Source organism: Melanotaenia boesemani, chromosome 12 (assembly GCF_017639745.1).
Source record: "Melanotaenia boesemani isolate fMelBoe1 chromosome 12, fMelBoe1.pri, whole genome shotgun sequence".
In the NCBI taxonomy this organism is placed as follows: Eukaryota; Metazoa; Chordata; class Actinopteri; order Atheriniformes; family Melanotaeniidae; genus Melanotaenia; species Melanotaenia boesemani.
This window is the reverse complement of record NC_055693.1, coordinates 27,278,386-27,295,728: the sequence shown is the minus strand read 5'-3', so window position 1 is coordinate 27,295,728 and position 17,343 is coordinate 27,278,386. Positions and strand designations below refer to the sequence as shown.

At 37.3% G+C, this 17,343-nt stretch overlaps 1 protein-coding gene across 3 annotated transcripts in view; it reads right to left on the bottom strand.

Annotated features, from left to right (window-relative positions):
- Positions 1–7,288: 7,288 nt before the first annotated feature.
- Positions 7,289–17,343, bottom strand: part of ramp1 (receptor activity modifying protein 1) — a 95,522-nt gene continuing 85,467 nt past the window's right edge. For all 3 annotated transcript variants that reach the window (XM_042002701.1, XM_042002703.1, XM_042002704.1), the window contains exon 3: positions 7,289–8,794. In XM_042002701.1, the coding sequence (XP_041858635.1) occupies positions 8,539–8,794 (256 nt within the window). In that variant the 3' untranslated portion in view covers positions 7,289–8,538. The remainder of the gene's footprint in view (positions 8,795–17,343) is intronic.

Genomic DNA, 17,343 nt, shown 5'->3' with positions numbered 1-17,343 from the left:
ATGATTATATTTATTATAGTCCATGAGCGCCCACCTGTCTGCATCAAGACAGAAGCTAAAGTTTAACCTACAGACATCTTCCTCTGGCTTTCTGTTGAGCAAAGTAATCTATTATATCCTTCAGGTTCAGTTTGTAGGCATTACTTACGTTTTTTTTCTTTGTAGCTGTTAGCTTGGTAGCCTACATTATTATAATGCTATTTCATTTAGCTAGCTGCTTGTCACAAGCTAGTAGAATTGTGCAGTTAGCAAAATATGAGAACTCACAATACACTATGCTTCAGCAACCTTAGCTAGCTTGATCTTTTCCTAGTGATATCATCAGCCTGCTTATAATTCTGTAAGTTGATGCTAAAGAGGCTAATGATTAAAAAAAAATTGGTCCATGCATATTAAGTCAGTCATAATAATTTTTTCTCCTTTCTTTATGGAAGACTGCTTGATACTCTTACAGAGATTAGAGTTATTACAGTTACAATTTATCGCTTGTTTTAAACACAACCACACTCAGAGCAGAGAGTTAATGAACAGTATAATATATTCGCTCAATGGTTCCAGATGAGCTTAATATAAAATTGGTTGTGCAGTGTTATAAAGACCTAAAATGGGGAGCCACAACATCCACTGCAGGTGAAACAGATAAATAGTCCAGTGGCAATGCATGTATTTTGATGCACAGATTTATGCGCCTATTTACTCTGCACTTTATGCTTCCAGAGGAAATTAAGTTTTATTTCACCAAGGTAGGTTGGCACATTGGACCCTCCGCATTTCCAGTCTTAAAGAACTTTTTTATTGATACAAGTGGGGAGGGTTTCAAGAAGAATGGTTAGTAACCACTCCAGATAAAGGGTGCCCCATGCCTAATTAGGAAGTCTCTATGCTCTTTCCCACTATCAGCTTGTTATGTGACACCAGAGGTCAGCCCTTTGAACACGGTCTGTTGCAAGGCAGTTGTGTATTGATGCCCTGTGTGGGTTGAAACTGATGTGTCAGTGATCATACAGCTGAACTGGCTCGTGTGTAAGAAGTGAAATACAGAGCAGTAACCAGCGATGGCGTTGTCACTCAGCTGATTCTACAGCGCTGAATTGCTTTGTGTAACGAACCACTGATGAGGCATTGAATCGCCTCTTGATTGTTCTGTATAAGCTATTAAAGGGAAAGAGTGAGTGCTTAACCAGGATTCAACTGTAAAGAGTTAGTTGTTTTTACTGAGCCATCCCAAATAGCAGAAAAAGTTTGGCCGATGTTTGGCCCTGACTTATAGTGTTGACTCCATGTGAGTGAGGCTGTCAAGACTCAGCCGCATGTGGTCCACAGGGAACTTGCCATAATCTATGTCCAGGTTGACTCTGTCATCACTCCTGGGGGGGTATTCCACGAAAGTAGCTAAAGAAAGCCCGGCTGTATTGGGAAAGCCTCGCTTAAACTAACACCATCTCTGAATTACGACTCAAGCCGTTCCACTAACACATTTCAGCTGCATCTACTTGAGGCTAATTCAATCGAGGCTTACATAGCCTGGGTATGTGGGAGGTGCTGAGGGACGTAGAAAGCCCTGACAAGTGGATGGTGGAAAAGAGGAGCTGGCAGAAAAAGAGAGCAAGCTGAGAGCTGTCATTTCCTCAGCAGCTGAACAAAGAATGCTGATGGAGATCAGTAACGTGCGGTGTGGTTCATGGCTGGTGAGGCACTGACTCCTCTGGAGTCAGATTTACTATTGTAAGAACCGAAAAGAGCATCTTATTACCATGGTTATTCAGCGGGCATTCAAATAAGCTACGTTGACGGAATGTAACTCTGGCTTAAATAGGCCAGACTTGTCAAGATATCCCGGCTTTCCCTTAATCCAGCTTCATGGAATACCCCTCTGGTCTGAGTAGCTCACTGACCTCACCAGTGCCTTGTTAATCCCCCAGTGTATTTAAGCTATTGGCTTTCAGTTCCTCCTTAGCCAGTCCACTGTTTATTGCTTCTTTTTGTTGCTGTTAGATGTGTTCATGCCACGTTTAGTTTATAGTCTGTTTTCCATATTTCATAGTCTTTTGTTTTGTAAGTTAGTAGTTTATTAAAACTTTGTCCCTGCACCGGTCAGCTTCTCACCTCTTAAACCTGCTCTTGGGTCCTCACATCCACGGGACCCTGACAGACTCCTCATGTTTGAACTAACTGCTGGCTCACACAGCACTTGTTGTAATCCACATCCAGGCCGGCAACTACCATCTGGACCACATCAGGCCCAGAACACTTGTCAGTACCATAATTAAGCCATTGGGTGCCAAAAGTTGCCTGAATTAGGCCCAAATGTGTTTGCTATCTGGGATGAACCATCCCATATTGACATTAATTAAACAGTATGACTGACACCTCCAGGAAAGGTTATATTTCTTCTGAAGCTGCTGTACTTTAAAAAAAATGAATTTAGCTGATTTTCACCAAACCTAATGCAGTCAAAACACTGCTGTCCCGCAATCAGACCAAAAAAAGTTTATTACATCTCATTACTTCAGTCCACTTAAGACCATTTTTTATCTTATGAAAGATGTATGTGTTTCCAAAGTGGTGACTTTATCCTGATTATAAACAAGCCTGCTGTTACGAAATAGCACAAACATTTGGTTCACCAAAAGAGGAAAACACACAGCACAGGTGGATGGAGGTCTTTGAATTATACTGTACCACTAAGACAAAACAATCAGTCTAGCAGATGAAAGTTATAGCCACATGCTACCCTCTGCGTGTGTTTTCTGTCTGATATCTGTTGCTTGGCTGAGCCTAAGCGTGCGTCTACCATTGCATATAATTGCATGTTAAAGTGAAATGGAAGCAATACTGTTTTGATTAACCTGTGTATTTTTTAAATCTTTCTTCCTTCAGCAAAGAGCTGAAAATTTTAGCTCCTGCCCATTGATTCATGAACCCCCACGGTGACTGTGTGCTGCTGTTTTCATCATCATTGTTTTAGACTCTGCTGACAGAAGCAAAAAGTTTGTGTTTTCTGTGTCTTCCAACACCACCTATTTATTGTCTGCAAGTGTATTTGTGGTTTATGGTCGTGTCACTGCAGTGCAGCGAGGAAGAAAAGTCTTGCACGGTTTTCATCCTAGAAATCTGATTGCAATAAAGAAAAACAGGCAACAAAGGCACCATCGAGACTAGTAATTAAGTGTTGGTATGACCCAGATTGAGGAGACAGATAAGATGTATGCCTTTGTGTGACAAAATGAGAAAATAGTGAGACCCAGTACCAACATGTCAGATTCCTTTAAAGCATTCTTTGACGGCAATTAAATACTTTGAGTCACTTTAAGTGTCACTTATACAACATACCTGGTTCTGAGTGATCCAACGTTTTATTTAAAAATTATCATGTATAACAAGTTCTCTTAAAAAAAATCAAGGAATCTGCCTTATGTGTGTCTTGTGCTCCAGGCCTTTGCAAGCCTTTAAAGTGGGCTTTGCTATCGGATGGATGGATTCATTAATGAGTCTCTGTGGCTTTAAAAACAGAAACACTGCACAATTCAGTAAACTTGTGCTGTATGGCACTACACTCACAGGTCTCTTTATTAAACATACCGCAATTCCTTGTTCACAAATATCTAATCAGCCAAAACAGATGTTAGCAACTTAATACATTATGTCATGTAGACATGGTCAAGACAAAAAGCTGAGGTTCAAACTCGGCATCAGAATGAGGGAATAAAAAGAGGATTTAAGTGACTGAACGCAGCATGGTTGTTGGTCTGAGCATTTCAGAAACTGCTGATCTAATAGGATTTTCACACACAACCATCTCTAGGGTTACAGGAAATTATCTGAAAAGAGAAGAAATCCAGCGGACAGCAGTTGTTTGGACCAAAATGCCTTCTTAATGTAAGGGTTAGAGAAGACTGCAGACTGGCTGTAAATGATAGAAGGGCTACAGTTACTCAAATAACCAATGGTTCCAACCAAGATATGCAGAATAACATCTCTGAATACACAACATATCCAACCTTGAAGCAGATGGACTACAGCAGCACAAGACCACACCTGGCTCCACTCCTGTCAGCTGAGAACAGGAAACTGAGGCTACAATTCACACAGACTCACCAAAACCGGACAATAGAAGATGGAAAAATGTTGCCCGGTCTGATTCTGGTTCTTGGCACACTTTGAGCCCCTTAGTAGCAAAGTGGCCTGGTTTAACCACCACAGCCTACCTGAGCATTGTTGCTGACCATGTCCACCCCTTTATGAACACAGTGTAGCATCTTCTGATGGCTGCTTTCAGCAGGATAATGCACCATGTCACAAAGCTCAGATCATCTCCAACTGGTTTCTGAAACATGACAATGGGTTCACTGTATGGTCTCCACAGTCACCAGAACTCAATCCAGTAGAGCAGCTTTGGGATGTGGTGGAATGGGAGAGTCTCATCATGGATGTACAGCAACTGTGTCATGCTGCAATGTCAATATGGATCTTTGAGGAATGTTTCCAGCACCTTGTTGACTCTATGACACCAAGAATTAAAGCAGTTCTGATGGCAGAAAAGGGTCCAACACAGTACTAGCAAGATGGACATAACACAACCATGTGGACTGTTGCAACTGAGTATGATGTATTACCTATACTAAACACATTTGGTAATAATATTAGTGGATTAGATTTATATAGCGCTTTTCAAGGCACTTAAAATGCTTTACATTGTATCCATTATTCATTCACCCCTCATTCCTACCTGCCCTGACTGACGGGAACGTGGCACTAATACATGGTGTAAGAATGTTTGACCACCACGAACATTCATACACCGGTAATGTCTTCCCCAAGGACTGGAGGAGTAGGAATCAAACCGCCAACCTTCTGATTATTGATCTACCACCTGAGCTCTCACAGCCAGAGAGTCCTTGGCTGTCTTAAATGCAGTTGACCAGCCGAGTTTTTATTTCTGCATCTTTTTTTACCATTGGGTGTGATTAACCTTTGCCATTTGTGTCGATGAAAAGCTGTGATGGTCAAGGAATGTCATCAATCCCAAAGCTGCGAGGTAATGTGCAGAACGCCTGTGAAATCAAATGAATTGTAAGGCAGTGTTATCATCAAGACTTTTTTCTTTTTTTTTAAAAAAAATTGAACCATGATTTCAAACAGCAAATAAAACCATACATTTGATATTGTGACATTTTCATATTATTGTAAGATACCTTAATAATTTTTTCTAACATATGACAAAAAATTTAAATTAAAAATATTTCTTTAATCCCAATAGAAAAATATAAATATCAAAATAGAGGTGTTATGTAAGAAGAAAATATCACTTATTTAAACAAGCAAATCTAAAATATTGTGACTGTTTTTCAATAAGGTTGGATACATTAACATTTAAATCATACACTGTGTCAATGCCACTTATCATGCTGATGATTTCAGGGCTCAGAACTGTTCAAGCCCTGAGAAATTCACCACTGTTACAACGCTGATGCAGACAGACAATCATAAAACTTTATAAAGCAATTTGTGTGGGAAAACAAGAACATCATATCTTCAGTAGAGGACATTCCCTGCTGGGTGGATTTGGGCTGCGATTCAGTTTGCCTGAAAAACCCCTTATATAGTGAAGAATAGAATAAGTCAGTCCATTTCTTTCCACTGGCTTCATTCCTTGTTTGGTTTTGTTTTGCTAGTATCTAATCTAACTCCTTTAAAGAAATCTTTTTTTAAATTTTTTTTTTTTAGTAACAGCTTGTGTGTTCTCTATCCCGTCCAGGTTGGGACAAATGTGATATGAAAGAAGAACAGTTAGCCAGTTATCTGTCAGACGTTAAATGTTAAATGCAACGGTTGTCCAGACGAAGGCTAATGCTTCGTAGTAGTTTTATTTATATCAGGAGTTTAGGGTTGGGGTTGGCTTTGCTTGATTCGAATCAAGAATCTTCTGCACCATGAGCTCTGTTTTTAGATCGGCCCTAAAAATAGTCAGATTACATGATGGTTTGCAGTCTTTTAACAAATTTCAGTATTTTTTTGTCTCACATATGTAGTATGTTTCTTTATGAATTTTCTGAATTTGCTTTATTTTATGTGAAATTCTATGCATTTTTCTTTTGGACAACTTTTTAACAAATGTTTGTGATGACTGTTAATAATGTAGAAATGATAGTAAAATGGTCAAAATGGGATAACAAACATTTAATTTTAGTTTTACATACCCAAAATGGTAGAGATTGCAGTTTTTTCCATAATAGTTGAATAAAATTTATTATAGTGACTGAAAACTTTGCTCTATTCTGGGTTTGATTAGACTTAATGTGGATTTTCGCTCTAAGCCAGTGTTTTTCAGTCCAGGTCCTCAGGACCCACTGCCCTGCATGTTTTAGATGTGTTCCTACTCCAACACAGCTGATTCAGATTATTAAGCCATACATTTCATTCAGGTGTGTTAAAGCAAGGTTACCCCTCAAACACACAGGGTAGTTTTAGGATCAGGATTGAGAAACGCGTCTCTAAGCTTAAGACGGATATGGAGCCTTCCATAGATCTCCTGTGTCTTTTATGTCCATAATTTGGTCCATTTTCAGGGCTCTTATGGATGCGTAACTCAATGCAGTAATTGGAGCAGTACCACTGCAAACTGTGGGGGCAGTGTTGAGCAGTATAGCTGATGTGCAACCACTGAAAGAAGCAAAGAAGAAACTGCACTGTTTCTAATGGGCTCTGTGCTTCTTCTTTTATTTCTCTTTCTGAGAATGTACATTATCATGATCTCTTCCACTGTCACCACGTTTGCCGTTGTCTGAAACTGACATCAGAATTCTGACGTGAACTCTGCACTGTTACATAAAACATGCTCAAAGTAAGAACAGTAAAACAGACCTACCTATTTATGCATCTAAAAGAGGCATAAATGGGTCTCAAGACTTTGGCTTGTGTCAAATGACTTGCTTAATTTTGTGTTGTATGACTTCATCATAAAGACAACTTATCTGAAATGTCATAAGCCATGAGCTAAATTAACTTTTTTACAGGATACTTTTAACTTATTTTCATTAACCAAACAGGTTTTTGAGGATTCAGTGTCCTTTCCTCTGAGAATGCCAAGATGTGTGTGGCACAAAATGCATCTTCAGCTCCTTTCTTTTCACTTAACATTGTTATTGAACTGCATTCATTATGACCCTACATAAAATACATGCAATTATCAATGCAGGATTCATCATAATAAATAATTAGTTCACTGAAAAGACTTGCATTATCATCTCATTAGTAACGAAGATGTCAGTGCTGACTGCATTCAACACATTATTCAGCCATTTTATTTAACTTTCTATTATAATCATATATTTGAAAAATAAATCATTAATAGTCACTCTGACAGAATAGTAGACATTCCATTACAAAGATTACCCTCTTGTTTTCCATGAGATTTTGGCACAAAGTACAAAGTGTGGGTGTATTTTAAAGAGTATTTTGCTGACAGGCAGGTTACAGGTCAATGAATCTATAAAGGAAAAAAAAAAACACTAAAAATATCAATGACGAAACAGTTCACACAGCACACTTTACTGTATCGGAAGATCGTAAATCAATAAAATCCCCAAGTTCCATGATACACAAGCTGTGCTTTGGGCTATGGTAATACTCAGCAGGGTGGTGCATTGGCTAAATTAGCCCCTTACTTTCTGCTTTCTCTTAAGTTTGAACAGTATTATTTTTTTCACTGTGAATTCTATATATTGCAGTTATCATGCTTATGAAGAATGTAATTTCTCAGAACACATCACCATCATGAACTGGGCCTCCACCCCTGCAGAATGACCATCCTCTGTTGTGCCATTTAATCACCTGAAATCAGCATCGGCTTCATGCTTCTGTAGGTTATCCATCTGCATGAATGTACTTTGTAGTTGAAATTAATTAAACATTTACTAAATCAGCACATGAAATCACAAAACTGTACACACTTACAGTATATTTCCAACATACTGTATGTACACACATAAAAATTCATATCCCTGGGTTCCTTAACAGAAGTCTGAGAGTCTGCCTTGTTATATTTTCATCATTTTTAGCATAGCATTTTGCTCCTACTGAGCTGTCTGCTGCAGAACATTATTATTGTTGTTGTCAAAAGCAATTGTTAAATTCTTGTTTATGTAACAGCATCATCATCACATCGAAATTTCTTTGCAAACAGTCTCTCCCAGTTTATATTTACAATATCCTTTCCCCAGTCACTCTTCTGGTCCAGATTGGATGCAGGTGAGCTTGTAAGCACATCTGTGCTCTGTAAACCAAATGAACTTCCATTAGTGTAGACAATCAATAAATGTTATTTGTGATGGGTTGATTGTAGGATCTGGTTTTGAGTCTTTTTCAGCTCCTCTTCTGGGTCAACAATATTATAATCCCAGTCTCACTTTCCCAAACACTGACACTCAGGAGAAGAGATCAATTGGTCGCTGAGGGTAGGAAAAGTGTAACCCTAAAGGGACAAAAAGCACCTCTTGTCTCGAGTCTTGTGAATCTAGTCCCCCTCTTTTTCCTCCATTACACAATCCCCTCACTGCGCTTGCTCCGCCACACTACCAGGGCTGTCATGAGAAGGGTGACCAGGATTGGGACAACAATAAAAGGGCCCAGGATGCGGTTCGGAGGGTCCCTAAGAAGTCGTCCAGACATCGAGCAGTCGTGAAAGTAGTGCTTGTGGATTCTGATGAAGAACTCGTCCACCATTCGGTTGGGCCAGTAGCACCCCATGTTCAGTGCCACCAAGTATGTGCAGTTTGTCAGCTCACCGTAGAGTCTGCATGTTAAATGACAAAAGAAACACAAGAGTGTCACACATTGCAGTAAACAGCTCATTTAGATTGAATTAATAAGTAATCAGTCCCTCCAGGATTCGGCAACATGTTTTTATTTCACAAATGACATTGTGGGATGTTGCGGAAGCTTTTGTGAAAAGTTGCAATTTTTTTTTTCTTGCAAAAGCACCTAAAATTGATTTAAACTATTTTCAAATATTCTGTGTTTGATGAGAAGCAGCAAGTGGCTCCAGGCTGCAATTTTAACTTGAACAAATTGCTTTAAGAAACTGTTGCTTCTGTATGTAAGGCAGGCGCTCAACAAGTTGAGCTAAAACAGTGGAGGCTTAAGACAGTGGGCAAGAGATGGCAGGTTCAACACATTTCTTTCCCACAGGTCTATATATTAATAATCAGAGAAATAAAGTTGAGGACGTATGTAATCCAGTAACATGGACAAGCACTGAGATTAGTTAAAGTTGCATTAAAGTTGTGGTAATTGGAATAAAAAAAAAAAAAAAAAAAAAAAAAAAAAAACAGAAAACTAGAAGGACATGTGGAATTCGTGAGGATTGGCTGTTGCTATTACAACACTGAACACCTGGAGGGACTGAGTAACTGTTGTCTCACATTAAAGGTTGTAAGTTGACCATTGAAAAGTTAAACACTCAGGCAGATAAAAATTAATCTTAGTCATTTTCGACTAGCTTGTAGTCAGTTTTGCTAGCATTATTACACTGTATCATATTAGCTTCCTGAACTAGTTGGAAAAGTTATGTTAGCCATGTTTATACCCAACATTTACTTCCCAAATCTGAATCCAATATCAAATTCTATAGAGCTGCTACTAATTTTAGTATCAGTCCCCCTATAAATGTTGTTCTGTTCCATGTACTGGTCATTTATTCATTCTATGAGCTAATGTAGCTAGCTAATATTATGCTAACCTTTTCATTAGGAAGTGGCAGCGTACCCCTGTGAGCTAGTTACATTAACATGTAGGCCTACATGTTTACAATCACAGCTGACAAACTTATTTACTATTTCCCTTTTCTATGCATATTTTAGTTTTGGGGTGGCTCAAAATTGGTTGGAAGAGGTAGTCCTGAGTAACTTTTGAGAAAAAAAAAGTCATAGCTTTTCATAACACATACTTCTCAAATCTGAAATCAATACCACACAAAACAGAACTGTGTCATGTTTTGGTGTGTGTCTGAGTTTGCAGGTCAGGGTGAGCAGGTTACCATGGGGACTGAGGGCGGAGTCTGGAGCCACAATTGCTGCCACCTGCAGCTCATCAGCAGGCTCGTTATCTGGCTCTACTCCCTGCTATTTAGGAGCAAGCAGGAGCTCCAGCCTTCGCCAGATTGTCACACTTTACTGCGTGGTAACCAGGCCTCTTTCCAAGTCTTATCTTGTGTCTTGTTCTCAGTAGAACTCACCTTGTTATCTTTATTCCTCAGCCTTAGACCTTGATCCCTCGGATAACCACAGCACCCAGGAAAAGGACTGTCCCTCATGCCAAGCTGGCTGCCTGCCTGTTGCCCTGCCTGCAACCAAACTCTTTTCACCACCACCAGAAACCAACTCCTGGCTTACTCCTCCATCACTAGTCTTCCTTTGGAATTCAGTAAGCCGCAGCCGTAACAGATGTCACCAAGCACTTTCTCAGACCCACACTAATCCTCTGTCCCCTCCCAAGAAAAGCTACCGGACCTGGACCAATTCACTCACATTCATTGTAATAAACATTGTTTGCATCTCCCACCTTGTCTCCCTGAGTGTTTCTGCATTTGGGTCCGGTTCCTTGTACTACGGTCTCCGACCGTGTCAAACCGCTCATATTAGACTCATTTTTAGCATCTATGATTTCTTAACTACTGCGTTGTAGAGAAATAGTGCAGAGTTTGTTCTGGTCTGTGTACTGGTATTTTTTTCATTCTATAATCTAATGTAGTAAGTTAATGCAATGCTAACTCTTTGATTAGGAAATGACAGTGGGCTCCTGTAAGCTAGCTGAACATGTAAACATTTACAATGTGTATCAAAGATGATAAACACACTATTTAGTTTTTTATGCATATTTGATGTCAGGGTGGCTAAACCCCCCACCACATTCAAGTCTTTGAAGGTTGAAAGTCTTATTTTCATTGCTTCAGTATGGGGAGAAATCCAAAGCTTTTGCTGGCATTTTTGCTGAAAACATCTGTGTGCTGCTGCTGAAAATTTGGTTAATGAGGCCTCTGGGATTTAACTGAGAGAATACAGCTCCAAACCATGAAATCAGAAACTTACAACAAGCTCTGGGGGACTGGCAGATTTGGATGATAATTCTCGATGGATTCAACCCTGCAAGTGACTTCAGTCACATTACCTGTAATCCACTGGATCATCACCATTGCACCTGGTAAATATCTGCTCTGGCAGTTGTCTCTAGTCTGCTTAGCTCAGATGTGATATGTTAGTTTAATTTCTAGCCGCTTTCAAGGATGCACCTCAGCACAAGGTCTTTCTTTGTGGAAGGTTTTTAGTTGTAAACATCTCAGGGCTGTTTGGCATGGCACCAGCATAACAGAGCATTGTGTTCTGCTTCAGGTGGCAAGTTCACTCAGTCTGATTGTGTACCTCGTTCCTCTTCTGTTCCCTTGAAGTTTTACAAATCATTTGTGGAAGAGAGAAAAAAAAAAGAACTCTAGTCCCAGAGCTGGTCTAATGAGTGCTTGGGTTTTGGGGGTATCTCTGAGTCACTGAATAAAAGAAGAAAGAAGGAACATCAGTGTCCAGGAAAGGGCGGTGCACACAAAGAGATGCCATTGGTTACCAGTTTACCCCATGTAGCTAAGATTAGAAGCAAATTCAACCTGACAGAGCAAAGCTTTGCAAGTGTGTATGCATTTTTGTTCAAATTCACTCCTGTATTTTGTGATACTTCATGTATTCCTCTAAAAAATTTGCATTTGTCTACTGTTAATTATTAACCCTAATCAAACAGAAAACAGTGAATGAACTCGTATGACAGGAGATTATAGTTGACTGCTATACAACGGACTTTTCAAAAGAAAATAAAGTAGTTTCAGCTCCATCTGAATGTCCAACAGCTCTCCTATAATGCCTTTTATTCTACAATAACAAGCAAATAATGAGGTGGAAATTTAGCATTTTTTAATACTGTATTTTACAGGAACTTAGTAGGCAAAACAGTGAAACAAATATGATTTGTCAAGATTTACAGTTGAATCATTTATAATTTTTCCTCCCATATCAATAAAACTGCCATCTCGAAGGCAAAATTCCCATTACTTAATCCACCACAACTCCTCTTACATCCTTCTGTGGAATCTTTTTGCTTATTCTTAAAGCTACGCTAAAGAACTCTAGCAGATTTTCACATTCTGGCACCCCCTAGTGAAGGCTAAATCAACATCCATCTAGCATCCTATCTTTTCCCTGACCTCTCTGCAGCCAGTTAAATACTGGTCGATGTTGACTCTTGTCCCAGGTCTTGCTCTGTCACGCTCTCTGTCCTCTTTCTTTGCTAAATCAGTCATGGTGCATGTTCAAAATGGACAATGTGTTGATATTCAGTTACTGTCGTGTGATGTGATGTGTAAAAAGCGAAACTCGGTTGTCATATAAACTCTCAATTAATTTTTTTCTTTTTTTTCTTCATCACTTTTATTAAAAACTTTTGCAGGAACATTCTAGATTGATAAACATATAAAATAAAATGTACCAGAGTTAGCCAAATGGCTATTTTTCATCTGCAGTCCATGGACAAAGAAAAACAACAAAACAAAACATGAGCCACAGGATGCCGCAGGGAAACAACAACTCCAGGAATGTGCATAATGAATGTCACTGTGCCATCAAAACAGGTCACAAGCACAATTTTAAGCTTGGACACTCAGACACTATTTACACAAAAGAAACTGGTCGACTCACAATTAGCTGTCTTGACAGCTATATATATAAAAATAGTCATTATTTTAATGAAACAATATTTATGATTCTGATGTCTTTGGATTATAATACTGATCTCTAAGTGATGATCTCTCTATCAAGTATTAAAAAAATATATCAATTTAAATTTTTTTTATGTCAAACTCAGCAACCTGGATGGAAAGCGAAAGATTTGGAAACAGACAAAGAATAAGGACAGCTTAATGTAAGGTTTGTTAATCTAAACAGCAACAAACAGGTTCTTGTACTCAGTCTGTGAATCATTTAAATCTCCACTGGCCCTCTATGGCAGGCATTTCTGCTTAAAGGTCTCAGACCAACAAGGAAAGTGAGGCCAGTGAGGAGATGGATAGAAGTAGAGATGGTCATGTTATGCTGCTAAACCAAACAACAGAGCTTGTGAAGATATTTCTGAGGTAATAAAAGGGCAGAATTTACTCCATTAGCACTTAAAAAGTATAGTTTGTGCTTCTGAATTTGGTGTGGATAAGTTTTTGTTTCATAAATAATGAAATGGTTTAAAATGTCATGTGTTATTGTATTTGCCTAATTTTAAGCTCATATAAGTTTTTTATTTTAGAGAATGCGCACGGACTTCTTTAACATACAGAACTGTGGGATTAATTTGCTATTTGCAGAACCAATTTTCTTCACAATATTGTTTCTGTTTGTTGTTTTCTGATAAACTTCAGTTCCAGTGTTGCATTCAGTCAAAACATTAAGGTTGTTCACTGTAACAGCTGCTCACTCCATATCAATAAAAATGATGTGGCCATCCTTGCCCTTGATCCTAAGTGTGTAACAATACATCGGTCTACATCAATACATTGATCATATGGTTAATGAGCCAATGACATGAATTTAAAATGCTAACACCGTTCAAAATAATAAACAATAATCATTTATCAAACACACTTTTATTTTGAAAATGGATGTATTTTGAGTTCCCCAGGAACATTTTCTGTTAATTTTTAGTTTCTAGTCTGTATTTGTTATAAAAGTAGATGGTTTCTTTTATTTAAATTGATTTTTTATAACTGAGCTGAGAAAAAAAATGTTAAATGATATTCTAGTTGCCTTTTGTAATTTTTAACATGAATTAAAATGACTGTGTTTCACAGCAATTGGTGGATTCTAAATCAAATCAAATCGAAATTGTCTTGTTACTGAATTTAAAATAATAGCAAACACTGAATCACTATCGATTAAATCAATATAATATTGGTGATTTAAAACCCCATTGGATACTTTTGATGCTTACTGTTAAAAAATTTATCCCACATGTACAATAAAAATGGCAAAGGCAGCTGAATCAGGCGGGGACATGGTGTTCTTGGTAGTTTGATATGTTAACCGAAGAGCACAATGTGAATAAGTAAAACCTGCATAATGAATAAATAAAACCAACACACAGAAAACACACTCTCTGTCTGAAGAATTGTTCATTTAATCTGCTGGGTGACACACAGCAAACTAAGGAAAGAGGAAAGTGACTGCTGCACTTCATGAACTGTATATATTACACAGCAAGATGACTTTAAACCCAAACAGTAAACCTCACTCATAAAGACTGAGAATATAACTATTAAATTATAAGTATGAATGGCTCAGAATTTGCAAATAAACACTGCTTCTTTAAAGAAGCCCTATGAGACTTTGGGTGGACTTTCTCAGTGAGGCGCCCCCTAATGAGCTAATTCAGTATCCATTTTGCATCCTCCCTGTACTCTGAGCTCTCTCTAGCCAGTAAAAGTCAGTCCAGTGTTGACATTTATCTCTAGCTTTGTCCCATTCTCTTATTTTACTTACTTCCCCAATAATGTCTCTGGTATTTCTTTAATGAATCAGCCATGAGGTACGGTCAAAATTGACCAGTGTGTTGATATCCAGTTTCTGGTGTGACATTGTGTGTTAAACCTGTAAATAAGAAAAAGTTGTGAAGTGCAGTATCTCAGGGATGCTGGTGGGCAACAACAGTTACAAGAATGTACATAAAAAATATGAAAGTGCCATCAAAATGAATCAGAAATGCATATTACTGAGGTGAGAAAGTCGCATATTGCTACTTTAATGATAATTTTTAAGTATGCTAGTTTTTCTCAAGGTATATTTGCATACATAAGGATGTTGCCGTTCAACCCCTAACAAACTGACAGTCCACCATGGCTGCCTCTCTCAAGTGAACAATTTCAGAAAAATGTTCCCTGATGTAAAAAGATGTGTACATCTGCAATGTAAAATAAAAAAGGATTTAGAAAATCAGGAGGAATCTCTGTGTGCAGGGACAAGGCCAATGGTTAAATTTCACGATCTTCTGGCTCTCATGTCACCCCACTTCCCAGATGTTTACAATTAAAAGAAAAAAGGTTGCTATACATCATCCTATTTAAACTTTTGTACCATGTTATTAGTAATTACAAAGAACTCCAAACGATAACTGAATAAATAAATAAAGAAGTTAAAGACAAATAACACAAATAATACAAATAATAATAAGAGAGAGAAAAGGAATAGAGGAAATAAAAATAGGAAAAATAAATAAAAAAAATAAATAAAAATTTTGTCTGCCTCTGATCGTATGGTTAAACCCAATATTAGGCATATTCATGCAAGAGTATATGGTGTCAAGAGAAAGGTAGTTGGGTTTAGACAAATACATACAAGCATATGAAGATCTTCACATACATGCATTGTATTCAACTAAACACATTCATATGCACATACATATACATATCAATACCTACATAGAAATGTTTCCAGATATAATAATAGGATATGAACTGTGCTCAATTTAGGTTAGCAAAATAGCTTTAAAAGGTTTTTTAAAAGAAGACTTGTCCTTCTGATTCTGAGTAGAGTAGCAGATCTTTTCAAGATTTAGACATGAGATGATATCCAAAAGCTACTGGATATGATGGGTCAGAGCACCATTTTTCCACCTTAATAATGTTTCTTGTCTGGCCAGAAGAGAGGTCAAGGACAGGATGTGACGCTTTGATAGGTTGAGGTGTTCATTTTCCTCTCCGATGATCCCAAACAGAGTATTTCAAAATCAGTGATTGTGAACAGGCTTTGGAAAATCTCTGTCCATAGCTAAACTAGGACATGTCAGGGTTATCACATCTATACGAGCAGGCATCTAGACCTGAATATATCTGTGACAACCTGGCCTTGGACATATGGGCCCTGTGGACAACCTTAAATTCTAATGGGAACTGACAAGCACTGAATGATGAAGATATCTGAATCCCATATGTCATTAAAAATGTTGAGACCAAAGTCCCATTAAAATTTTTTTAGATGTGTTGCTGCCATTTGGTTGAAACTGAATAGCTGGTTTGATGTGAAGAAGTTAAGATTAAATTTAAATAATACAATGTATATAATATTTGGGAATAGACCTATCAACATTAATAAGAAACTTGTGATAAATAATATAGAACTTGAAAGAGTGTCAGAAATAAAAATTTCTTGGTGTATTGATAGATGAAAGACTAAGTTGGAAAAAAACATATAAACTATATTAATTTAAAAATATGTAAAACGATTTCTGTTCTTTATAAAGTTAAATAGTTTTTTAAATCAGTCATCATTTTTTCACCTTGCATTGTTCCTTCATATTACCATACATGACTTATTGTGTTGAAGTGCGGGGAAACACATACAACACAACATTTAATTCTGTCTTTCTTCTTATTAAAAAAAACAAAACAAACAAACTTAAGAATAATTACTACCACCACCCATACAGAACCAACTAATTCTCTGTTCATCAAATTGAAAATATTGAAATTTGAAGACCTGGTGAAATCCAAGATTCTTCAAATATGAGTTAAAAATGATCAATTGTCTAAAAGTTTTCAATAGCTTTTCCAATTAAAGAAGGGTAAATTCAGCCTGAGAGGAACATGTATGTTCAAAAAACCAGCTGTGAGAAGAAATGCTAAACTTCATTGTATTTCTACGAGAGGAGTTCAACTCTGGAACAGCTGTAGTGAAGATATAAAAACATGTCAGTCAATAGGAAAATTTAAACAAAATAAAGGATATGAAGCTAATAATGATACATGCTGTAAGCTATGCATATTGTATATAATGATTTATTGTGAGTAGTACCATTGTATGATGTTTAATTGATATTGTAATATGACATAATACTATTCAGAGATGCTGTGAAAGTGTCAGTATTTAAGTTGTTATTGACAAAAGGGTTTTGGACTAGATAAGTGCTCAACTTCTTCCAAAACCCTTTTTGAACTTTGAAAGCTTGTTTTTTTTTTTTTTTTTGTTGTTGTTGTTTTTGTTTTTTTTAATTAAACAAATATTTACTTTGTTTTTAAGTTTTAGTTTGAAATAAAAAAGGAAAAAAGTGATCTGCAATTTTCAGTGAAATGGTAAAGTGTTTCAGTTTCAGCATCTAATGTTTTTTTTTATTTTATTTTTTTTTCTACAGGGAATAAAAAAAATTTGCTTTGCACTTTAGTGTCCCAACTTTTTTGGAATTAGGGCTGTGAATTTATTTATTTTATTTTTTTTTGCTAAGAACAAGAAACTTAAATATAGGCAAACTGAATGTCTTCTGTTCCAATTA